Source organism: Vitis vinifera, chromosome 5 (assembly GCF_030704535.1).
Source record: "Vitis vinifera cultivar Pinot Noir 40024 chromosome 5, ASM3070453v1".
NCBI lineage: Eukaryota > Viridiplantae > Streptophyta > Magnoliopsida > Vitales > Vitaceae > Vitis > Vitis vinifera.
The window spans coordinates 1,134,511-1,160,000 of record NC_081809.1 but is presented as its reverse complement, the minus strand read 5'-3'; the positions used below and the strand labels follow the sequence as shown (position 1 = coordinate 1,160,000).

The window sequence follows — 25,490 nt, the reverse complement described above, 5'->3', positions numbered from 1 at the left end:
TATGTTTGCTGTTTTCCCATGTTCTCGATGCCCTGCCATGGTGAATACCATAGTTCTCCATTCTGTCGGAGTTTTTATACCGGAGAACACCCACAATCGCGGCCTCAGGTGCAAGCAGACGTTGGCGCGGGCGCAGGCGCGACATTCAGTGACGATGCCGGTGCCACACCAGGCGATTCTTTCCACGCCGGCAACCTCTCTTCTTCTTCCACCTTGGGCTCGCCCATTGATGATGGGTGTGGGCCTGGGTTGGAGCCCAGGCCCGTTTGTGAGGGTGAGGAGCCTCATGCCAGCCATCTTCCTGGCCCAAGTCCACCTTGAGTTGGTGCCTTGGGCTTGCCCATATTGGTGATAGGTTTGGGTTTGAGTTGGAGCCCAGGCCCGCAGTTGCTGATGAAAGGCCCCTTTGCTATCTATGCTAGCCATCTCCATGGCCCAAGTCCATGTTGGATTAGCCCATTTGGCTACATTATGTCTAAACAAGTTTTTAAATCTCTAACCTTAGTAAATTATTAACTTATTCATGTTTTTATTATTATTATTATTATTATTTATTCTTGTTTTTATCTTATTTTATCTTCACCAATTTAGTTAGCTCAACTTAAAGACAATTAAAAGATAAATTATTATTGTTAATTATATTTTTATCTTGAAATTTACACTATTCAATTTCACTAGTTTAAACATTATGATTGTCAACTATTATTATTATTTCGTACGTATCTATTTATCATCTTTTAAAATCTCACTCATCAAAGTTAAATTCTAATCCATCAAAAACCCCACATCTTAATCTAATATTTCAATAATCCGTTTAAATCTCATTTTCATCAATCAAGAATTATTATCACATATTATCTAGCTATTTAAAGTCTAAAGCTTTCAAAGAAATCAAGTGTCTTATTTTAATTCTTCAATAATTAGTTCAAATCTTATTATCATCCATTAGAGTTAGTATCCCATATTTATTTACTAATTTAAAATCCAACCCTTCAGAAATCCGATGTCCTAAGTTAATTTTCAAACCCCTAAAAATTCCACTATTCTTTTCATTCCATTTTAAATGATTATTTTCGTTAATTAGTATTATCATCCTATGTTAGTTTATTTATCCAAAATCCAATCTTTTTAAAAGATCCAATGTCATAATTTAATTTTCAATCCTAAAATTCTACTGTTTGTCTAAACGTTACTTTCTTTAATTTGAATTAGTATTCTATATTCATTTACTTATTTAAAGTCTAATCTCTCGAAAATCCAACTCATTAACTTAATTTTTCAATTCTAAAAATTCCACAATTTGTGTAAATCTTATTTTCAATAGAATCATCCTCCCCTATTTACCTATTTATTTAAAGTCTAATCCTTCGAAAATCCCACGCCTTAACTTAATTTTTCAATAATTCGTTTAAATCTTATTTTCATAAATCGAATCATCATCCCGCATTTATTAGTTATTCGAAGTCTAATCCATCAAGAAAATCCCATGCCTTAATTTAATTCTTCAAATATTTGTTTAAAACTTATGTTCATCAATTGGAATTATTATCTTATATTCATCTATCCATCTAGTCTAATCTTTCAAGAATCCTATGTTTTAATTTAATTCTTCAAATATTTGTTTAAATTTTATTTTCATCAATTAGAATTATTATCCCATGTTTATTTAGTTATTCAAAGTCAAATCCTTCAAAAATCCTCTATCTTAATTTAGTTTTTCAGTAATTCGTTTAAATCTTATTTTTATCAATCAGGATTATTATCTCATATTCATCTATTTATTTAAAATCTAGTTCCTAAAAAATCTCTTGTCTTAATTCAATTTTTCAATCCTAAAAATTCTACAATTCGTCTAAATTTTATCCTCATCAATTAAAATCATTATTCCATATCTATTCAAAGTCCAATCTTCCGAAAACCCCGTGTCTTAATTCAATTTTCAATTCCAAAAATTCCAGTATTCGTCTAAATGTTATTTTTGTTAATTAGGATTCTTATTCCATACCTATTTATTTATATAAATTCCAATTCTTCAAAAATCCAATTTCTGAATTAAAACTTCAATCCCAAATATTCTACTATTCATCTTTATTCGCCTAAATATTATTCTCGTTAATTAGTATTACAATCTCATACCTACTTATTTATTCAAAGTTATATCCTTTAAAAATCCAACGCCCTAATTCAAATTCTCAATTAGAAAAATTCCACTATTCTTTTTTTTATTCATTTAAACATTATTTTTGCTAATTAGTATCATTATTCCATATTTATTTATTTATTTATTTCAATCATTAAAATTCATTCTTCAAAACCGGATTTCCAAATTTAACCTTGAGACTCAAAAATTCCACCATTCACTTTTATTCATTCAAATATCATCTTTGTTATCATTGTTATAAATTCCACATTTACTTATTTATTTCTTCTAAAAATTCCAATAATTAGAGTCCAATTATTCAAAGATCCGACTTTTAAACTTAATTTTCAAAATCCCACTATTTACTTTCATCCGTTCAAATATCACTTTCGTCAAAATCTGATTTTCCAATTTAATTTTTAATCTCACAAACGCCACTACTCACTATTCATCCGTCCAAATATCGTTTTGATTAATTAATAACATTATTCCATATTTACCCATTTATTTCTCTTAAAAATCTCAATCATTAAAGTTTAATTCTTCAAAATTCCGATTTCTAAATTTAACTATCTAAAATTCCAAGTGTCTTATCTCCAAACTTAATTTTCAGTTCCTAATGTTTTGATTACCGTATTTACATAGTTACTCATTTGTTATCATCATTATTTTTATTATCATTTTATTTGTTCATTTCTAAAAAGTCCGCCTTCAAATGATTTTCGAGATTTCCAATTTCCATAAATCAACTTTCATAATTTCTACTTCTCAAATAACTTACGATTATGATCTCTTTCAAAATTCAACTCCCAAAGTCTCAATTTTCGCTACTTAATCTTTCTTTAAAATCCCGAACCCTCAAATCATTTTCAAAATTCCAACCTCTTTCAAATTCAGTTTCTAAAAATTCTCATTCTCACATTCAATCTCTAAAAGTCTAATCTCCAAATAAACTCTAAAACTCCAATTTTTTAGTGATCTTCGAGATTCCAATTTTTCAATTAAATTTCAAAAATCTAATTTTCTCCTGAATAGTTTTAATTCCGCTTTGGCTTTCAAACAATCTTCTGCTCCTCTCGACTTTAATAAGCAGGAACAAATTTTTCGTAATTCCGAATAATGGAATTTATGGGATTAATTCATGCAATATAAATCGGGCTTTGGTGGGGGCCCAACATATGTGATTTCCTTATGATTGATTGATTGTTTGTTTGATTTAATTGTCATGCATGATTGATTTTATTCTGCTCTATGACATGCTTGAAACTATTCCTTAATTGTGCACTAACCTCACTTCTTGATAGCGCTTTATGGATCACTGCCCAGGTACGCATCCACATCTACTCGGGTCATTTTTTGTATGCATGTTTAGATTCTCACATGTGCACGATCATTCTGAGTATTCATTGATTCCCTCATCAATTGCCATGATTGTTTCATTTTATTAGTAGAAATCCGATTTTAGGGACTTAGAAGGGTGTTACGGTCCTCACCGTACCTTCCCGATAAGTAACCTGACCCCCGAACCCGATCCGATTTTTCGTAGACCACCTTTTCCAAATAAGGAGTCACACTTAGAGTTTTTCTTTCTTATTTTGTTTACCCTTTTAAAAATAAAACAAAAATAACCCTTTTAAAAATAAAACAAAAATAAGTGGCGACTCCAAGTCATTATTTTAATAAATAAAAATCGAGCTCGCCATCGAGTGGTAAACGCATTGAGCCAAAATACGGGGTCCACAATACTACAACTAAAAATACCCTACTTTGTTTTAATTTTATAACCCAAAAAGTATTTTTAAGAATAAATTTCAAATAAATCCCAAATTAAAAATGAAGAACTAATATTAAATTTATCTTAATTTTTTAATTTAATAAATTAATCATATAAACAAATAAGGGAATAAAATTTGAAATTTTTAAAAAAATGACACTTAAAAAATTCATATTTTAGTGTACATGTTTTCAAATAATCTTAAAAACATTAGTGTCAAATTAATTATGGTGTATATAATTTTATTCTTCATGAAAATAATTATTTTTTTCATTACTACCTGAAATTTGATGTATTAAATTTTGGTAAAAAAATAAAAAAAAAATTAAAATTTGAAAAGTCCAAACAAAGCCCAAGACTCTTCTCTATAACTCCTTTAACTCGAGTCTAGCTAAATTAAGGTTAAGTTAAACATCGGGTTGAATCTCAATCCAACCTAACTAACTTGCTTGCCACCTATTATTAAACCAAGATTATATTAATTAAGTTGATTTTCAATTGGAACCAAGTTGGTGAGCTGCCACTCAGTGACATATTGGGATCGGGAGACAGGTGTTGAAAAAGTTTATTTCATAATTTCAATCCATAACAACTGCTTATTAAGAAATGATTTATTCCAAATATGCTCCCATCTCAATCATCTTCCTACTTACTTCGTTGACTTCTGTTGTTTTTGGACTGTCGGGTACATTAATTAACACACCAAAAAAAATATATATATATATAATCAAATAAATAATATAACGTTCACTAACGAAGAATATAAACCCTAAAAAATCGGCATCCTCAGTCATGGCCTCTCTCTTTCATCTCTTTCTCTACATCACCCTTCTTCACACCTCCATCAATGGATTCAATGGCCATTCCATTAAACCACCTATCACTGCACGTCCTTATTTCAGTTGCGGCGGCGGCGTCTTCCGCTACCCATTTTGGCACCAAGATCAACCGTCGGGGTACTGTGGATACCCGGGCTTCGGGATCTCCTGCGGTGGCGATGGCAGTGGCCCTGTTCTCCGCCTCTCCGGCGATGCCTACAGCATCATGAAGATCAATTACTCTGAAAATACGCTTACCCTCCGCTACGTCGACATAAACAATGGGAGTTGTCCCCGGGCACCTCATGGTGTTACATTGGACAACTCTTCCGCTTTCAGCTACACTGCACGTAATAACATGCTGCGTTTCTTCTATAACTGCACGCTTTATCCACCTTCACTGCCGTCTATGGAGTGTCTTCGGCATGGGACGAAGCGCTCTTATGTGTTTATTGTGGGAGCAGTGCCGGAGTTCGACTGGAGTGGGTACTGTGAAACGACTGCGACTGTGCCGGTGATTGAGAAGTCGGTTGGTGGAGATTTGGTTGATGATTTTGGTAGAGGCATACGAGAAGGGTTCGAGCTAACGTGGAGGTCCGACGGTGGTTGTCGTTCGTGTGAAGACAGTGGCGGATTCTGTGGATATGGCGGTGGCGATCTTCACCGGAATTTCTTCTGCTTTTGCTCCGGTGGCCGCCGTTCATCTAACTGTCACAATAACGGTATGGAATATAGATCGCCTTATTCCAGATCCCTCCTTTTCATATCTGAAGCTAGACCTATACTTATTTTCTCGCAGTGTAATACTCGCAGCCACTTGACACTTTCACTGCTCAATTTTCTTTTATATTTTTTATTATTATTTTTACTTTTGTAATATTTTTTTATTGGATGTGATAAAAAAACGATTAATATTTATTAAATAAAAAATTATTGTGAAATTATTTTACTTTCCCCACCTTAAAGTAATCGTGTTGGATGTGCAAATTCACAGGTGTGGTTCCAATCAATATTCTCCAGCCAAATTTCGCTGCCATTGGTGAGTATTTTGCTAAGCCATTTTTTTTATAGCATACTGTGCTGGAGACAATTACTTAATGTATTTTATGGCAACAATTGTTTATGCATTTCTCTTGCAGGCACAGTGGTGTTTGGAGGTTTAATGGTGGCAGCAACATTTTTTTATTTCATCCAGAGAAGGAAAATTGGCTTATACAAACCAGTTGGTCCTGTCAAATAGAACAATCTTCTCAATTGACATGTAATTTGATGAAGGGCCATAGACTTGAACCATGTCTAATTTAGTAATTTCTGATTAAGTCACTTTGTAATTTGATAAAAGTTTGTGAAATATGTTCATAAATTCCAAGGAAATGATTTTATTTTTATCACACTATTAGATATAAAGTGTTTTTCTTTGTTGATTGCAAATATTAAGACTATTTTTGGTTCCGGGAAAATATTAAAGAAAATGGTTTTTGTATGTAGTAGAAAATATAAGAGAAAATAAAATATAATTAAAATTAATTTAAAATTTATATATTTTTAAATTATTTAATCTTGCTACAATAGAGATAAATAAGTAAAATGAGATTAAAGAAATATATAAAAATATTTTATTAAATTTAATTTCTTTATTTTTATTTACTCTTTCTTTTTTCTCTCTTTTGTATTTTTTTTTTTATTTTTCGAAGCTTGAAAATTATATCTGATTAATTTCTCATTATGAAAAAAAAATTGTTTCCTACAAACAATTATTATTACAGTAGAAATCTTGCTTGTATATCTTATAGTTATAATCAAATAATTTAAAAAATATAACTATTTGGAGGACAAATTGCAAAAATCAATCATATACTTTCATCCCATCTCAATCTAATTTCTATTTTTTGAAAGTAATTTTACCCCTTTATAAAAATAATATTAATTTTAACTATATTTTTTTCAAATACATATTTAAAAATATAAAAACCATGATAATAATCTTATTAATAAATCTATATTTAGATTTGATATATAGTATTTAAATATAAAAGGGATATAAATTTATAAATAAAATTATTAATATTTTTAAATAAAAACATGATCATCCATACAAAATATATTATCATTCTTTTATATCATTGAATACATCAAAATTTAATAAATAACCATTTAATACCAAATAAAATTTTAATTTCTACACTTTATTATTAAAATTTGTAACTTATATCATAAGTATATCGTTTTCTGTAATAAAATAATTTTAATATATACATTATTACTTGTTTTACCATTTTTTAAAAATTTTATTAGTTTTGATCATTTTTGTTTTATAATATTTTATCCTAATTTTTATGTGATATTTTCGTAAACTTGAATCATGGATATTTTTGGAATTTTTTTAATTATTTGTTTATAAGGCCGTCCATAAATTAAATACAAACCCTCAAAGTACTTTTTACCTACTTGTGAAAATACATTTTTACCCATTTATGAAAATAAGCAAATGTCTTAATCTTTTGAAAACTTTTTACCCTTCTAGGAATCAAAGTTCCATCTAAGGTTTGGGTCAAAAAGTCTTGATGGGTTACCACATTAAAAATGCATTTGATAGTGATTTTCAAAAGTGTTTTTAAAATTTGAAAAATAAAAATTTTCAAGTGTTAAAAAGATCAAGAATATTTCCGAATCACAGTAAAACGTAATCTATTTATATCACTAAACATGCACAATGGGTAAATCTGATTGGGCTCAAAGGCCCATCTACATATAAAGCCCAATCCCAACTTATGACGGGCGGACTAGTGTAGAGTCTGTAGACAACCACACTCTCATAGTCTCGTGTAAAACAAAGCCACGAGGCTGAAGTCGGAGAGCTCCACCGACTCGTTTTGTTCGGTCTGGGACTCTGGGCTAGGGTTTTAGATATTTAGTGTTTTTCAGTATGTAATACAGTAATAGACCCTAACAAAACCTCCTATTTAACGTGAGATTCTTTTTTTTTTTTTTCCCTCATCCCAAATGGTTGAATGCCTATGACGATTGATGAGGCAAAACCCTAGGGCTTATCCACAATGGAAGACGTTGGTGATGATTTCGGCGACTTATACGCGGACGTCGAAATTCCAGCCAGCTCAGCAATCAATGGTGCGCCAAACTTCGTAAGATTCTACGAAAATGACACCCACAAAGCAGAGGATTTCGCCTCCGGTTCGGGTTCGAAGGAGCTCGATATCGGAGACGCCGGTTCGAGTCGGAAAAGTGAGAACGAGGAGTCGAATGTGGTGGATAATGGAAGTGATAGTGAAGATGATTTTAACATTGTCTTGAATGATGAGGACGGCCAGAGGTTTCCGGTCCGGAGTGGTGTTGGGGTTCTGGGAGGGAGTGATGGTGAGGATGGCGATGGAATGGAGCAGGGTTTTGCAGGCGGTGAGAGAGGAAATGGAGCGAAGAGTGGTTATCATTTGCAGTTTTCACAATACAAGGTAGTGGGCATGGCTTTGCTATGTCATCAGTAAGACCCCTCTAAGAAGAAAAACCGATTGAATCTTGTTTTATGAATCTTGTTTTTTGTAAACCCTTTAAAGAGAAGCCGATTGATCGACCGGAGATAAAAAGAAATTTATTGAATCTTTTCAATCCTTCCTTCTGCGTCCGATTGGTGATAATGAGAACGACGTTTTACAGTATGCTAGGTGTTTTAGAAATTTGAATTGTGTTCCGTGAATTGTGTTTTAAGTTTATTTGATTTGATCGTAGCTGAAATTAGTTATACGCAGTGGTTGAATGTATTTACTGGAAATGTGTGAGTTTCTGTTTTTGAATTAGCCCTTGTTTGGAAATTGAAAGGATTTTAGGGTATTAGAAAATGATGAAGGCTATGGCTATGTTTGGTTCCACGAAATGCGAGGGAAAGAATATAAAGGAAAAACTTGGAAGGAAAGAAAGAGGGAGGGAAAATAAAAAATAGATTTAAATCTACTTCAAACTCATTTAATTTATTTTATCTCTCTTATATAAATATTAAACAATTTACAAAATATATAAGTTTCCAACCAATTCTAATTGTATTTGATTTTCTTTTATGTTTTTTTATAGGAAAGCCAAATGTGTGAAAATCATTTTCTTTAGCATTTTTTTCTTTCCTTGTCACTTTCCAGGAACCAAACATAGTCTATATGTTTTGAGGTGATCATGTGATATCTCTAATTTCAGGTCTTTTGAAAAATGGTTTTGTTTCTATTTCTTGGTGGTTGATATAGTGATATCTCTATATTAAGCTGTCAAATTGCTTTCTAAATGCTAGACATTTCCTTCTAAAGATCGATTTCATTCTTTCTTTGGTTAAGTTTAAAGACAATTCACAATTCACAATTGTAATGGTTTCATTTGGTGTTGTGGATATATATAATGTCTTAGGACACGATAGTTTAAGAATGTACTCAATTTTGAATTAAGAGGTAGATTCACTCTTTATGTTATTTAATATTTCCTGACTGTAGAGCTTAAAGAGCTTTTGTGCATTGTGCAGTACATACGGTCTCACTCAACAGTGTTTCCAAGTAACGCAAAAGCCAATGGGACTGCAAAGGTTGCTTCCTTCTCTTCAATGTTGGCTAGAGGTGATTGGGAGGAAAATGGAAGCAACCAACATAAGGGATCAAGCTCAGTTGAAATTGCTTCAACTCACACCAGAGCTGCTCCACTAGTAGCTCAAGGTGGATATGGTTTCTCACTTCCCTGGTATAGGTAAGTAAATGTGGCTATCATCTTCTTTGTGTGTAAATTTGATTTCTTTCACGGTTTATCAGTGGTGCATGCATGTGAATGTGTCTATTAAAAAGGCAAATTAATATTATATGGACCATGTATCATGTAGTGACTAGAGTAAATGCCTTGTGAATTCTTTTTATAATTATTTACAAAAAAATGTGAATTCATTATGATTATGAAACTTAGTTTTGGCGTTGTAGTGAGGATGACTGGCTGGTAACTAATTCTTTCTGTCAACCTTCTTCCTTGTTTAATGATCTCAATTAATAGGCACTTCCCTGTTTTTGTTCAGGACTATTCTAGATGTTAATATCGATACATTTGAGCAGAAGCCCTGGAGGCATCCTGGAGTAGATTTAACTGATTTCTTCAATTTCGGTTTCAATGAAGAAACTTGGAAAAATTATTGTAACTCCCTGGTAAATGAGTTCACCTTGGCATATGTGCTTCTGAAAAAATTTTAATGTATGATCTATTTTTAGTGCCCCTTCAATAGATCCTAAAGTTGTTTCTGTCATAAATTATATGAATTCTGGCTGGTGGGGCTGGTTTGCTGAATTACGTAGTGATTTTGCTTCTATGATGTTGGTGGGTTTGGGCTTATGGTCATTCTGGATTTATGGGGCCTAGCTCAAGTGGTAAAGGGTTGGGGAGGATGTCTGGGAGTTTCTGGGTTCAAATTCCATTGGGGACAAAAATTTACCTATTAAAAAGAAAAAAAAGGTCATTCTGCATTTATGTTTGTTTCCTTTGACATCTCTTCTCATAAACAGAAGCCTTAACCTAAGTTGGGTAACAGGAACAATATCGAAAGCAGATGCACATACTGAACCAGACCCCAGTGCATCACTCTTCAAAACCTAATCAGGTGAGTGTTTAAATCATTGCAGTAGACTCTTGATAGGAGCTGACCAGTTGTAATACTATTTTGAGTGCTTGTTTTGTGCTTATGTTAAAATAGACTGAAGAAGGTGGACTTGAGCATGAGAAAGATGGCCAAGAACCTGTCTGCAAACAGGGAAGTATAGTTTCTCCTACTTCAAAAAGTACTGACAGGTTGGAACTGGTATGTGTAAATTAGGAAGTGGCTTTTTCTCCCTCCCTTATTTTACTTGTTATATTTATACTTGTTTGCTTACATTTCAGTTCAATGAAACATTGTCAAATTAAGTTGTTTAGAATAATAATCAGGTAACTCTGTTTTGATTGTTTCAGCCAAAAGGCAGAGCTATTCAGGTTGAAGGTAGCACAGGTGAACGTCAACCATCTATGGATGTACGGCGTCCACGTCATCGAGATTCTGGTGTTGTGATACATGTGGGCTGCCAACCTTGAATTTGTTCTAATGCTTACACGAGAAACGCTTTCACTTGTTTTGTCACTTATGGCATGCTTTTTGGCAGATTGCTGTGCAGGACTCTGTGGATGATGAAATAGACAATATAGATAGCACTGAAGATGAATCCTCAGAAAATGGGGATTTTAAAGTGGGTGATAACAAAGATATTCACTGTTATGGTAGTGGCAATGGAAACAAGCCGTGTCTGGAGAAAAATGTCACATTAGACAGGTCTTCTGTTCTGAAGAGGTTTGAATTATATTGAACGTAGGCGACATAATTTTGGATTAATTTGTCCTTTATAGTAGTTGTTGTTATACATATGGATTTTAGAACTGCATCTGTTTCTACATAGTTGCTGTGCTGTCTCTGTGTCTTCTGGTGTTTCATTGGTGGGGTGTAGTTGTCGATATCTGAGATGAGGTAGGACAGGGAAGTAGATTGAATAGTTTTGAATCCATAAACATGATAATGTTACTTCTTATGGTCAAATCATATATGTGGATGAGGTGGTTAAACAAGCTTAAAAATATTTGTTGCTCACTTGGTGCTTTTATAGGTGGAAATACATACTTTATGCACCATGTTGGTGCTCAATTCATGCTTGCAAAGAAATGTAGAAGTACCACATCATAATATATCTAAAATTAGCATCTGCCTTGTGTGATCCACTCTTTTAGAAATGTCCATGAAACATAGCTTTTGCAAAACAATTGTGGGTTGTTCAGTACAGCATTCTTACATGCAGAACTCAACTACTCATGGTGGAGCATTTTTAATACCTTCTGTCATTCTTTGTGTTGCTTCTTTCTATTTTGGATGTTATTCTCTTGTTCGAAGCCCAAGTGGCAAAGGACCCTTCTTGATATAGCATTGCTAGGTCTTTGGTGCTTTTTTTCTTTCACAGAAATTTATCATTTGATTTTTTACCACACTGCATTTTCCAAATCATTTGAAGTATTTGTTGTTCCTATTAAGTTTCGGATTAAGTTTCAATTATGACTGATGATTAATGGCTTTACCTTCTTGCTGTATTGGATCTCAATAAGTATTCAAATATGTCAGAAGAAGTTGGAATTTTTTGTTTGTTTCTGGATTTTGTTTGAAGCCACTGATGAGGTGACTATGATTTTTTCTTATATGATTAGGTTTTCCAAACTATCAACTGCATCTAATCCAGTGTCTGTGGATTCTGATAATGTTGGAACTGGAAAGATTCCTGATGGTGACAAACATTGCTCTCAAAATATGAATGCTCATGTGCCTGAAGGAATTTCTGAAGTGTTGGATGCACTTAATAACTCAAAGGAAATGGTTGGAAGGAATACATGCAATACAGATCCATGCATGATGGAAACAGAATTATCACTCGATGAACAGGTTAGTCACAGCCCTAGCTCATCCCGTCGTGGAAGTCATTCTGTAGCATCCCAAGATGGTGGTTATATTGATCCAGAAAAGAATCAGAATGCTAGAAGAAAGCCATCGTCAAATTTACTAACTGACCGACCAGAGTTGATCAAATCTGAGTATTATCTCCACAAGAACTCTAAAAACAAAGTTGGCAAAACAAAGCCAATTGATTGTAAAGATTCTTTTAGAAATAGAAGTCCTGTTCAGGAGGCACGGAAGCATCGTGATTCCAGCACTTGCAGTGTGGATAAGATGGCAATCCGCAGTGGTAATGATATTGCCTCCCCAATGTCTAAGACAGTAGATAGCCTGTATGATAGGAATCATTCATCAGTTGGTCATGGCAGACAGAAGGAAAGGCTGCATGATTTTGGTTCTCATGATGATGATGTCTCCCCCATGTCCAATTCAGAAGGCTTGCATTATAAGCATTACTTATCAGCAGGCCGTAGGCGACGGAAGGAGAGGTTGTGTGATTTGGGATCTTATGATGGTGATTTCTCCCCCATGTCTGACGTAGAGGGCATGCACAGTAGGGCTCATTCCTCTGTTGTACGTCAGGGAAGGAAGGAAAGGCTGGATGATTTTGGTTCTTATGATAATGATATCTTCCCCGTGTCTGAGACTGAGGGGCTTAGTGATAAGGGTCACTCATTTGCTAGTCGCCGCAGACGGAAGGAACTGCATGATTTTGATTCTTATGATCGAAAAGGTTTCTCATATTATAGGGAAACAGAACTTTCCTTCAATTACTGCAGTGAAAAGTTTGCTAACAATCATGTCCAAACTGCGAGTGCTGAAAATCCTCATTGGAAAGATCATCGGAGCTTTAGAGACGAGATGTATCCACATTTCAGAAACAAATATATTTTTGAAAAAAGAATAACCAGAGCGGGCAACAAAATGATGGAAAGAGATTGGTATCATCGTGAAAGGAATGTCAGTATAGAGGACATAGATACTCTCACTCATAGAGAGTCCAGGCGGTTGGTTTTGAAGTACTCCTACTCAGACAAAGAAAGGGATACAAGACGGAGAAAGAAAAATGACAAACTCCAATTCCAAGAAGGACCTGATAATGATGATGATTTGTTTCAATGTAAAAATACAGATGATGTTGCACAAGAAAAAATCACAAGATCTGTTCCATTCATGTGCAAGGAGAGGAATTCTTTGGCTGAAAAATATGGAAGACACGTGCCAAGTACTGGGAGAAAAGTAAATTTATATGGGAGAAGGAAGAGATATGAGGATGGTCATTTGGATTTGGATAGTTCCTGGTCTATTGGGGTCGAGGATGAATATGGAAGACATGTGGATCATCAGTCTTTGTCTTCTTGGTCTTACAGAGAACCTCATACAGCCAATGGAAGAAATGATGTGAATGATTCAAGATTAACTGAAAGACATGGGAGAGATAGGAGACAAATATGTCCTCAAGGATATAGAGAAAGTGACTGGTTTGGCAATGATAATGATGCCTATAACACTAAAGACAGTATCATTGGTCCTGATGATCAGGTTCAGATAGGGAGACGAAGATCAAGACGGCAATATGAAGCATTGCACTGGACTGAGAAGGAATTAATCTCCAGTCATCTAGATGAAAATTTGTATAATGAGGAGGCATCACTTTCCTATGAAAGGACTTCTGGGCACACAAGGATTCATACTAAATATGGATCTGCCCATGTTGGGATGCTTGTACATAACAAGAAATCACAGCAGCAAAGATACAAAAGGATAAGAGAAGGAAGAAGTGATGATTTTATTGATAGAAGTTCTAATGTTCTTGGTCAAGGTAATCATGAACAGGCAGTCTTGAGGAGCAGGGCATCGGTTGACTTGATTGTAGGGGAAGGAAAGGTAAAGTTGGGGAAACCGAGGTTAAAACCTTGTACCACTGTACTTGTATATGTGAATGCTCTACATATGCTGAGCAAGTTTTCATTTTTGTTAATGCTATCTTATTGCATGTTTGTCTGGAACTCCTTATATCCTGTATGTTCTCTTTTCTTTTTCCTTGTAATCTGCCTTCCAAAGCTTTTTTTCATTTCCACTATGTCTTTGTGTGCTTTACTTTCAGTAGTAGTATCTAGGTTACAGAAGAGATCATCCCATGTTCAGTGTCTGAAATGTGTGAAGAAATAAAAAGTTTCTTTATAGGTGTTCTTATATTATTTTTTCTGCAACTTATAACTGATTTTTTCTAGCTACTGAAGTGGTTCTCCCACCTTTTAACATGCAATTATTCCTTGGAATCTCAGTTTAGGTCTTGAGGTGGAATATCTCTGTTAAAAGCATTTGTTGGAAGGTTGACTTGTTTCAACTTTCCACTGAATTCTTTTTTTCTTTTGGTTGTAGATTTTTTTTTTTCACTCATAGCTTTGATCAAAATCATTTATGGAAAAGATGCTTTACACTTGATTACCTTTATCCTTGCTAAGAATTTGCTTAGATGTTAAAGAGACCCTGTGATCACACATATTTATGTTTAAGTTTATGTTCTAACAGTTTTTTTATGCTTTTTTATTTTATTTATTCTAATCTGTCTGTGGGGCCGTGTGTTCAAATAATGTAATTGGTTATTGTCTATACATCGCTTTAGGTTGAACTAGTCAATTTGGTTTTGCTGGAATTTGGGAACACAAGATTAGGAAAATGGCTTCTAGAAAAATTCTTACCACCATCAGGTCTGCAACACACGAATGTTGATATAGGTAACTATACTCCCTGATTAAAAATAAAAGAGATAAGACTTTCTGTTAACTATAGTTTTCATTTCCAGTTTATTTTTTAAGTTTTCAGAAGAAAATAGCTAACTTTTCGTCCTCGGCCATTTGAAACCCTAGCCAGTCTAACAAAGTCCTACTTTCAACCAACCATATTCTAATCGTCAACAGACTCTCTCTCTCTCCCTCTCTCTCTGGGAATTTTTCGGCATCATTTGAGCTTGATATTACAATGTGCTGAGTTGTTTAACCATGGGATTGTATTAGATGTTTGTACCTTGTATACAAGTATTTACCGTTCTTCTCTAATTTAATATGCTCATGCGCTTGCACTTAATCTTTATATATCCTTACCTAATTTTAAAGCATTTATTCCATGAGATCTGATCCCCCTATTTGGAGATAGAAGTAGTTTTTCTTGGTTGACAAGATAGGCTACTAAAAGTGCCAGGTGGGCCACTACAGAAGTGCAGGCAGTGCATACTGGAAAGGCAGAGCCTAAACTCTTCTACTTGGAGATGCTAGTTGCTGTTGGGGATCTTGCAAAATTATATCTTTCAGGCAAATAATGAATAGTAGTTTAAAATTTTCTGCAATGCTTGTTTGTTGCTTGTCCATTTTGGATCTAGCAGTGAAACAAATTCTGGAACGGTTTACTTTTGGATGGATTGATCACATCCCTTTGGATCTATGCAAAACCCTAATGTATAATGTCCAAAATCAAATTGTGTCAGATTTACTGGGTACATTTTCCAATGATTTGGGGTCTTGGAGTGTGTTGCTTCTGCCTTTATGGCTGGGAGCAAGGCTGAGTATTCTCAAAACGTGTCCCACAAGTCCACTTCGCTGGAGATTTAATAATTTCATGGGAGATTTAGTGGCATTCTACTTAATTTCAAATTGTTTAATTTTTAAATAATCAGATTTTTTATGGTTAGAATATAGTTTTCTTGACAGTCTTTCCTTTGATTGTCTCGTAGTTCTCTTCACCTATTTTCTTTTCCATTTCATATATTGCCATGAAATGAATTATATGTGGCACATGTGAATTGCAGTAGAATTTTTTTTCCTTCATTTCCTGAACTAATGTTTCCTAATGACTACATTGAGCTAAGATATGGACTGAATCATGCAGCTTTGTTGGTATTCCATGTTACATTACATCTAAGTTAACTAAAATATATTCACTAGAAATCTCCTTTATCATGTCTCTCCTTGGTAGTGATTTCTTTGTTATCTTTGATTTTGAGAAATTTGAGGGGAAGAGTGACTTTCTCCTTCAAATTTTAGCTGCTAGGAGAATTTTGGGGTGATAGTTTGTCTGCTGTTATTGTTTTGAAGCTAGTAATCGATATCCTTTTTTTTTTCCTTGATGCTTTTGAGTCTTCTCTGGAGCTACTTCTCTGTAGTAAGGATGAAACACATCATACGTTATACTGAAGATATTGGATTAGTTGTCAGCAGGAGTAGGTTCCTAGTTTGATTATTGTTGGTTAATGTAATTTGTTCAAAATTTCTCTCTTTATTTGTTATGCTGCAGGATTGAGAGTTTTGCCTTGGCTCCTACTAAGGACCTCTTGAGTTTTGAGAATGTATGCATGCATTGTATTGTAGCTATGATTTTTCCATCAGTTGTAGTTAAATAATTTGACCTCTAGGGGTTGGTGATTCAATGACTTGTTTTTAAAGCATTCTAATGGGTTCATGGGATCGGATATTTGGAGTTGAGCGAGAGGCAGGTGGTTAATGGAACCTGAGTTCCACTATAGAATTTCTTGATTGGGAGCTGGAGGTGTTCATTTTCCTTTGGAAGGACAGGTGCAATCATATGTAAGATAACTGAAGTTGGTGGATACTTGGCAAAGGCATTCTTCAGGGCTGTCTCAGGATGATGATATCAAATTCTGGCCAGGGGATCTCTGGCTTCTTTTCAGTTTGTTTCCTCTGATGAGCGGATATCTCCTTCAGAAACTCAGGAGGATGATCCCTGTTTAATTGGCATTTAAGATATTATTCTTCAACCATTCTACATTTGGATGGTGGAATCAGTAGCAGATAGGAGAACCTCCTTTATAAAATTCACTAATATTCTAATTCTGTTATTGTTCTTTTGTAAGCTATATTTTTAGTCATTGGTTACCCTTGAAGAACATATGAATTCCATCTCTATTTTCTTGAACAGTTCATCATACTTATGATTTGACATGCTTAAAGGATTTTTTATTATGCATTCTAGTGCTTGTATACAAGCATCTGAAAGTCACTATCAGTTCATGCTTCTTGAATTAGTTGGTTTTTTTCCTACTTCAATCTCATTTTTTCAGTGTCTCATATATTATTAATGTTGACATTTCTTCATGACAATATACTCTGCAGTCCTCTGGAAGACGCTCTGAAGCCAGAAGTGCAGTGCACCATGACAGGTTTGAAAACATGGATTGGAAGATTGATGAGGATCAGGGAATTCTCAAGGATGTCAATGGACCTCAGAGAGGGAAGATCATCCAACCTGACCTCAAAAGTGAAAGCAACTGGAATAATGAGAAATGTCTTGATAAGTTTCTGGTTACAGAGCATGACGAAGCTTTGGATATTGAGGAGGGTCAGATCATACCAGAAGAAATGAACGAGGATGACTCAGTGGAAACAAAAGATGCATCTGAAAGTATAACACCATCCAGAAATGTGAAAAGAAGATTGGGCAATGCAAATGCTGCAAATGGGAATAAGGTTGTTGCAGAATGCGACAACCAACGGATTCTCCAGACGCTAGCAAAGATGGAGAAACGACAGGAGCGGTTTAAGAAGCCCATCACTCTGAAAAAGGAGCCAGACAAGATTCCAAAGCCTCAAGTTGATCCAATAGTTGAGATGGCTGAAACCATGCAACAAAGGCCACTGCGAAAGAGGCGATGGAATGGCAGCTGAGAATCCCAAAAACCATAGCTACATCCTTATGCCTCATTTTTTGTTGGAAATGGGAAAGATGGCCTCATCCCCACCAACGATCTGAATGGGACTGGAAGCAGGCTGGTTATAACAAACAACAGAACTGAGAAACTGAAACACATTAGGCGCAGGTTCGTTTGAGTTTTCATTTTTCCACAAAAATCAAAGAGTTCTGTTTCTCAGAACTCTCCACATCTTCTGTATGTAATAAAGTTCTCACTGCGCCTCATAACATTGAGAAAAACAAAAAGTTCACAATCCCCAGTTGTTCTAGCTCTGTATTAAAAGGGCTGTAAGCTATTCTTTATTTGCTTGTAAGACTAGAAAATTGGTTTGTAGCTGATTATCTCTATATGGGATTTCAATTCCATAAGCTTCTAAGCTTGGAGAGTGAATGTAGTTTGGAAGTTCTCTTCAATCCATTTGTTGTCTATTATTAATTCTATTGTGTATTTGGATTTATGTGGGGTCTTTTCTTTACAGTCCTCAAAGTTGGGCTTATGGTAATGTTGTTTTGGTCGAGTCAAAACGACGTCGTAGGGCGCTTTTACCATAGATAGTGTAGTGAAATATAGTCTTTATCCATGAAAAAATGGTCCAACCAGCCGCTTCCACGTGCTATAAAAAAATCTGGTGTGTAGATTGAAAGTGCTAAGCCACCCAAAAGTGTGACTGACGTGGCGGATCTTCCACCAGTTAGATCTCAGCTTTACAATTACCAAAGCACCCTCGTCGTTTGAAAGAAACGTCTCTCAAGCAGTTATGCTCAGTCCAGCTTTTTTTAATGACTGAAATGCCCTTCTCTCTTTATCTCAATTTTGACAAGTAAAAAACATTAAAAAGGGGAAACCATATAAAAAACTTAATGGAAAGAATGAAATTGATGGTAAGAATGAAAAATGGAAAAAAATAAAAATAAATAAAAGATTAAAATAAAACTAAAAATAATAAATTTATTTATTTATTTTTGTTTTATATATATATATATATATAAAGGATTAGATGAAATAGAAATACAAAAAGAGCTTCATCTGCAAGAAAGGATTATATTATTAAAACTCAAGAAATAGAAATTAGAAAGAAAAAAAATTGAATTTGGAGTTATTATTAAGGCCAAGGGCATTCCAGTAATTGCACTAAGACTGGTTCTCCCCAACTAAAAGCCCGCCTAGCACTTCCCATGTACGACGTACAATTTTATCAGTTAAACGGAGAAAATGCATCTCAAGCTGAAGCTCTCTTCTCCCTCTTCTCCGTCCAACTTCTCTCTTTACTCTCCTTCTCAAAACCCTAGCTCCTCCAAATTTTCCTTTAAAGTACCAATTGTACCCCTCCACTCCTCACTCTCACCTCTCACCCTTCCTCCATGCGCCTCCAAGGACTCCTCCTCCCCACTCCTCGAGCAAAAGCCTCATTCCTCCGGCTTCGGATCAGAGCCGCAGTCGCCGCCGGAAGTTCTTACGGTCCGCCGTCCGATGAAGGAATATTCCGGAGACGATGATGAGTCCAGCAACGGAGATGATGTGGATGAGGACACGTTCTCTTCCTCGCCGATCGATGCCGGACTTGCTGAATTTGCGAAGAAGTTGCCAATGTTTGAGCCGCAGAGAGCGGAGTTGAGCTCTGAGGAGAGGCCGCTTTTGGTGAATTTGGACTTAGCGTTGTATAGAGCCAAGGTTTTGGCGAGGAATTATCAGTTTGAAGAAGCGGAGAAGATTCTGCAGAAGGTACCAGTGCTCGATCTCCTGTTTCGTCCTTGTTCGTTTGGTAGTGTTGATGATATTGAGATTTTTTCAATTGTTTTTCAAGTGTATATACTATTGGCCAGAAGATGGACGGCCGTATGTGGCTTTAGGGAAGATCCTGAGCAAACAGTCGAAAACTTCGGAAGCTAGAGCTGTTTATGAGAAAGGCTGTCAGGCTACTCAAGGTGAAAATCCTTACATCTGGCAGGTTAGTCTCATTTTTGCAATAAAATTTGAGCAAAAATTGCAATTTACGCTCCTTGTAATATATTCTACGCCAACTCTGTTGTAGCAGTTTTTGATTTATACATTTGCATTTTTCAAATTTTGCTTTATGAGAAGATTGAGTGCCAGAATCTGAAATACCAAACGGATGGCTTCAGTCAGTGCTACTAAATTCAAATTGGAAACCCTTTATAATACTGGAAACTTCCAGTGAATTAGGTTTATGGCTTTGATATTTGATTAGTGCCGGAATCGGAAATACCAGCAAATGGCTTGAGTAGGTGCCACTAAATTGCGAGCCCTTTTTACTACTAGTGACTTTCATTCATAGCCATGATGTGATAATTGTTGATACCAAGTCAATTGAGGATGGATTCCTCCCGTTGGCAGTGGCAGCGAAAGCTCCTGTTCAGATGCTGGAATCTGGGCTCTCTGCTTCCCTGAAGATGTCCGGGTTGTCCGGACACATCCTCCGAAGCCCAAATCAGACTTTGGAATGAATAGAAACCCTTAGAGAGAGAGTGTAGATGAGAGAACTCACAGTGTCCTCTCAGTAGGGTTTTTATAGTGTTCGCAGGGGGAGTGCACAATGGTGCTGAGCTGGCCCTTATAATGATGACTAGGTAGTAGTGACAGGGTAATCATCACCACTGCAGGGCGGTTGGGGGCTATGTTAGACGGTGTGTCATGATACATCTCACCGTCCCTTCAACGTGTTGAAGGTATGGGACTGGACTTGACAGTCCGTTGATGTAGCCGTTAGAATGGAAAGGATCCCATCAGTCATTCCAGTGTTAGACAACCAAGTCTTTATACACTCGAGAGGATTTGGGGCTTTCAAGGAAGTGTGGTCTGCTCAGTGACACAAAGGGTCCGAATAGGATGTCTCTGGATGCCTTGAAGGTTGTCTGAACAATGATGAAAGAAGTGACACGTGGTCCAGCTGGGACGATGCCATGTGGACAGACACGTGGAGGTATACGTGGGAGAAAGCCCCCACAATAATGATTTATTGGTGGGATATTAGGCCTTTAATGAATCCTGCTTTGTGGGATTAGTGCCATTAGCTTCTCCTATTGATGTCAATACTCTTCAAGGTGATCATTTTGGAGTTTTGAATCCTGTAATGATTGATATTAGCTACTTTGTATATATAGTTTGGTTGTTAATTCCATTGCCTTTCCATCTTCAGTACAAGCTAGGAAGATTGGTAATGAACCTGAATTTGAAGGAACTATTGTAAATGGTTGAGGCCCCTCTAATTGCAAATATCCACTATGAACAGTAGTAATAATAAAAGTTAACTAAGAAAAAAAAACTCTCTTTAACATTGAATCTTTAATCAAACATGTTTCTTTGCAACAGTGCTGGGCTGTGCTGGAAAATAAGATGGGGAACATTAGGAGAGCAAGAGATTTGTTTGATGCTGCCACAGTTGCTGATAAGAGGCATGTTGCTGCCTGGCATGGGTGGGCAGTTTTAGAGTTAAAACAGGGGAATATAAAGAAGGCAAGGCATCTTCTTGCTAAAGGTCTTAAATATGGTGGTGGAAATGAGTACATATACCAAACACTTGCATTGCTTGAAGCTAAAGCAAATCGGCATGAGCAGGCTCGGTATTTGTTCAAGCAGGCCACCAAGTGCAATCCCAAGAGCTGTGCCAGTTGGCTTGTAAGTCTTAATCATCCTATACTCAGACCTATATGTAGTGAGGAAAACTTTCTATTTCATGACTATGACTTTGATGTAGCCTTTGCTCTTGCATCCACTGAACTGTTCTAATACAGGCATGGGCACAATTGGAGATGCAACAGGAAAACAACCATACTGCAAGGCAACTATTTGAGGTGACCTTTCTATTACCATGATCATGAATTACCCATCACTATTATTTCCTTGTGACAGAATGAGAAGCCAGAGTATAGCAAGATGAGCTGGTCATTATGTTATCCAATGTAGTTCTTCAGTCATTACTTCTGAATCATGTTTATCTTTTTTCCTTTTTCTTTTGTCTAGTGTTTGTAATGTATACCATCATTGTATGATACATGCTTTTATTCCTTTTAAATTTGCAGAAAGCAGTCCAGGCAAGCCCCAAGAATAGGTTTGCATGGCATGTATGGGGAGTTTTTGAAGCTAATCTGGGCAATGCTGACGTGGGAAGGAAACTTTTAAAGATAGGCCATGCAGTAAATCCAAGGGATCCTGTTCTCCTTCAGTCCCTTGCTTTACTGGAATACAAATATTCAACTGCAAATCTTTCTCGAGTGCTGTTCAGGAGAGCATCCGAATTGGATCCAAGGCATCAGCCAGTATGGATTGTAAGAATCCTTTCCATGTCTTGCAGATCTATTCCACTTAAACAAAACTCAATGCAGTTTCTTGTTCTATTTTCTTTATTTTCAAGCTGAAATTTTAGCAAATTATGCAAATCATGATTCTAAATATCTGATCTTAACAGCTTTAAAAAAAAAAGTTCTCAACTCCAATGACCCTGATTGAGAATTACCTCGTATACTCTGTATTTTAGAAGTTTGGGGAATGTCTTTGTGTATGTGTGGAGGAATGTGTGTGAATTCACTGGAAAACTGATCGAAATTAATGGTTGTTTAGGCTTGGGGATGGATGGAGTGGAAAGAAGGAAACATAGCCACAGCAAGGGAAATGTATCAAAGAGCACTGTCCATTGACTCAACTACTGAAAGTGCTGCTCGTTGTCTTCAGGTAAACACCAAATGTAATCCCTGTTAAAAATTTGTAGTTCTCATTTTTCTCAGTATAGTTCCAATTAATCAACAAAAGTTCTGAGCACCGTTTCATTTTCTTCCCCTTCTATTAGTGATTAGCAATTAGTTTAAACTGGAACTTAGTGTTCATTATTTAGTATTAATCATAGTTCGGTAGTCAGTATATCTATTTCAATGCTTGACAGAAGTAGATGGGGAACCCTTCCCCAGAATATATCTTTTTCAAAAAAAGGCGGCCTGCCAATTCTTTCACCAAAATAGGACATTAGTGGCCAATAGCAAGCATTTCTTTTATAGCAGAGATTAATATTAATTTTGTGGCAAGTTGATCTTTTGCAAATTCAATCTACAATTTATGTTTTTTGTGTCAATGCATTGCAGGCTTGGGGTGTTTTAGAAGAGAGAGCTGGTAATCTATCAGCAGCTCGGAGATTATTCAGATCCTCCCTAAATATAAATTCCCAGAGTTACATAACATGGATGACATGGGCCTCATTTGAAGAAAACCAAGGAAATGCTGTTCGTGCTGAGGAAATTCGTGACCTCTATTTCCAGCAGGTCAGTGAAAATAGAGGGAGAAAAATAAAATTGGAACCCCACAAACAACCGATTCTAAGATTTGTGAGGTTCCAAGAATAATCTTCCCTTTCTTCTGTCTTCTTAGGAACCAAACAAATAAACAATGAGAAGGCTTTCTAAAGATAACACACTTTTAATCTGCCACAGCGCACAGAAGTCGTGGATGATGCTTCATGGGTTATGGGGTTCTTGGACATCATCGATCCAGCTCTAGACAGCATAAAGAGACTATTGAACCTGGACCAAAACTCATACTACAGAATCCCTGATTCCTCACGAAACATACCAGGAGCTAACGAAGACTCATCTGGCCCTGGCCCTGGCCCTTCCTCTGGAAATCCAGATAGCAAAGACACAGCAAGTGAAAATGGCTTCAACCTGGACGCCTTCATCAGGGAGAAATTATCCCTTGATCCATCAAATCTTGATGTTCAAATGCAAACACATGAGACTACTGTTCCAAGACGAGTTAAACTTCCAAGAAGGATAAAGAGATTAGAGAACACTCAGAGCCGAACCACGACAGCAGTGACACAATCCAGAGTTTAATCAGTTCCGTATGGGGTTATTGAAACTTGTGTCTGGCTCAAACTCAAGCCACATCCTCACATTCTAGCCAAACTACAAAGGCTGAAACAGCATTACTTTTTCTGTATAGTACCTGTGTACTAAAGTTAAAAGCAGAATCTGTATACAGTGATTACAAATCTACTTCTGTTATACTACCTTTAAAGTTAAAAGCAGAATCTATATACTACGATTCCAGTGCACAATCGGATCTTTGTAAACTGTCCCTTTTCAGAAGAGAATCAGAACAACACTTCTTTAGAGAAGACATAATATTTTAATACTTTCGTATATTCTTTAGCCCCTTCAATTTTTTCAAGTGATTGTGGCAGTGCCCATATTTGTGTAAAGACTTAGATGCGAACTTTAATGAATTCTAAGCAAATACCATAAAAGCCATTAGGCCATGTTTGTTTCCCAAAAATTTAAGGGAAAATATGAGAGGAAGGAAATAGATTTTTTAGGAAAATATGAGAAAAAAAACATAGAGAGAGAAAAAAAAAAGTTCAGTAAACTTAAAGTTAATAAATTATTTTTATATTTTTCTTCAAATTCGTCTAACATAATTTCTTTCATGATTAAATAATTTTAAAATATGTAAAATTCTAATTATATTTTATTTTCTTTCACTTTTTTTAAACGGAACTAACATAAGATAATCATTTTTTCTATATTTTTTGAAAATCAAACATGACTTAAAGATATGATTCATAGTAAAAAGTTTAAAGGAAAAAAATATAAGAAAAGGAAAAAGGAAGAAAAATTTATAAATTTTTTTATTTGATTGTATATGAAAAGATCGAGGGATAAGAAAATTAAACTGTCGAATAATGTATTTGTCGTAAATTTATTTTACCTTTATTGAATAAAACTTTCAACGCTTTCCCTTCAATTTTTTTTCATGATATTCAAATTAAACTATTTTTTAAATAGTTTATTTCTTTCTTTCGTAATTTTTAGAAATTAAACATAACATTACAAATGAAATAAAATTGGCAAAAACTTCATCAATCTATTCAAGGACTCTTTTGCCTAAGTGTCACTAAACTTCCCAAAAGTAACCTCATTTTCAACCTCTATTTGGCACTTTGGATGGTACAATGGACTTATTTCTATAAATTAATTTTAATATTTCTGAATTTTTTTATTTATAAAAATGTCATTATTTTTTCATAAATTGAACACCTGAAAGAGCGAAAATGGGCTAATTCTGAAGGCACTAGGGCACCCTTGGATAACCTAGATGGAGCTTATAGGTTTATAGGTTTTGTTGTCATGATGCGACAGGAATGTTAATGATGAATACTATTTAGACAGGGATATTCTCTTGGTACCCGAAGCTTTTGAGAAGCCATGTGACCAACCCCTTTGGCTATCTCCATAAATTGAAACGTGACAAAATAATATCATAATTAGCTGCTTGGCCTCACCATATAAAGCCTGAAAAAGGCTTCATAAATTGAAATTAGTTACGTTTTACAATGGTCCTATCAAGAGGAATTTCCCACATTTAACCATTAAAAGAAACTTGCAGATGAGGAAGAAAGAATGGATGAATATGGTGCATTCCATGGACAAAGAATATAAAGCAAGCTCACTACTACAAAAGGACCACTCTTTTTTACCTCTTTTATGCCTTATGTCGAAACTTATAAAAACATTCTCTATTTTTTTTTTTTTTAATTGGTGTTGGAATATATGATA

General features: G+C 35.3%; 3 protein-coding genes across 4 annotated transcripts; all 3 read left to right on the top strand.

Moving 5' to 3' along the window:
- Window positions 1–4,706: 4,706 nt before the first annotated feature.
- LOC104879205 (LEAF RUST 10 DISEASE-RESISTANCE LOCUS RECEPTOR-LIKE PROTEIN KINASE-like 1.2) lies at window positions 4,707–5,972 on the top strand. Its single transcript, XM_059736648.1, has 2 exons — window positions 4,707–5,454; window positions 5,872–5,972. Exons 1-2 carry the CDS (start codon window positions 4,707–4,709, stop codon window positions 5,970–5,972), a joined length of 849 nt encoding a protein of 282 aa, XP_059592631.1.
- Window positions 5,973–7,549: 1,577 nt separating this feature from the next.
- LOC100258583 (FIP1[III]-like protein) lies at window positions 7,550–18,341 on the top strand. 2 transcript variants are annotated; one of them, XM_019220113.2, is made up of 9 exons: window positions 7,550–8,202; window positions 9,249–9,466; window positions 9,783–9,909; window positions 10,290–10,358; window positions 10,452–10,556; window positions 10,706–10,807; window positions 10,894–11,060; window positions 11,978–14,108; window positions 17,351–18,341. In XM_019220113.2, exons 1-9 carry the CDS (start codon window positions 7,789–7,791, stop codon window positions 17,900–17,902), a joined length of 3,885 nt encoding a protein of 1,294 aa, XP_019075658.1. In that variant the 5' UTR covers window positions 7,550–7,788; the 3' UTR covers window positions 17,903–18,341. The 2 variants fall into 2 exon arrangements, with proteins under 2 accessions (XP_019075658.1, XP_002272609.1); XM_002272573.5 differs by having other exon boundaries at window positions 10,894–11,078.
- Window positions 18,342–19,006: 665 nt separating this feature from the next.
- On the top strand, window positions 19,007–24,079 carry LOC100263733 (protein high chlorophyll fluorescent 107). Its single transcript, XM_002272536.4, has 8 exons — window positions 19,007–19,650; window positions 19,733–19,876; window positions 21,259–21,564; window positions 21,681–21,740; window positions 21,969–22,214; window positions 22,507–22,617; window positions 23,022–23,198; window positions 23,367–24,079. The coding sequence occupies exons 1-8, from the start codon at window positions 19,141–19,143 to the stop codon at window positions 23,766–23,768; spliced, it is 1,956 nt and encodes a 651-aa protein (XP_002272572.1). The 5' UTR covers window positions 19,007–19,140; the 3' UTR covers window positions 23,769–24,079.
- The last annotated feature ends 1,411 nt before the right edge of the window (window positions 24,080–25,490 follow it).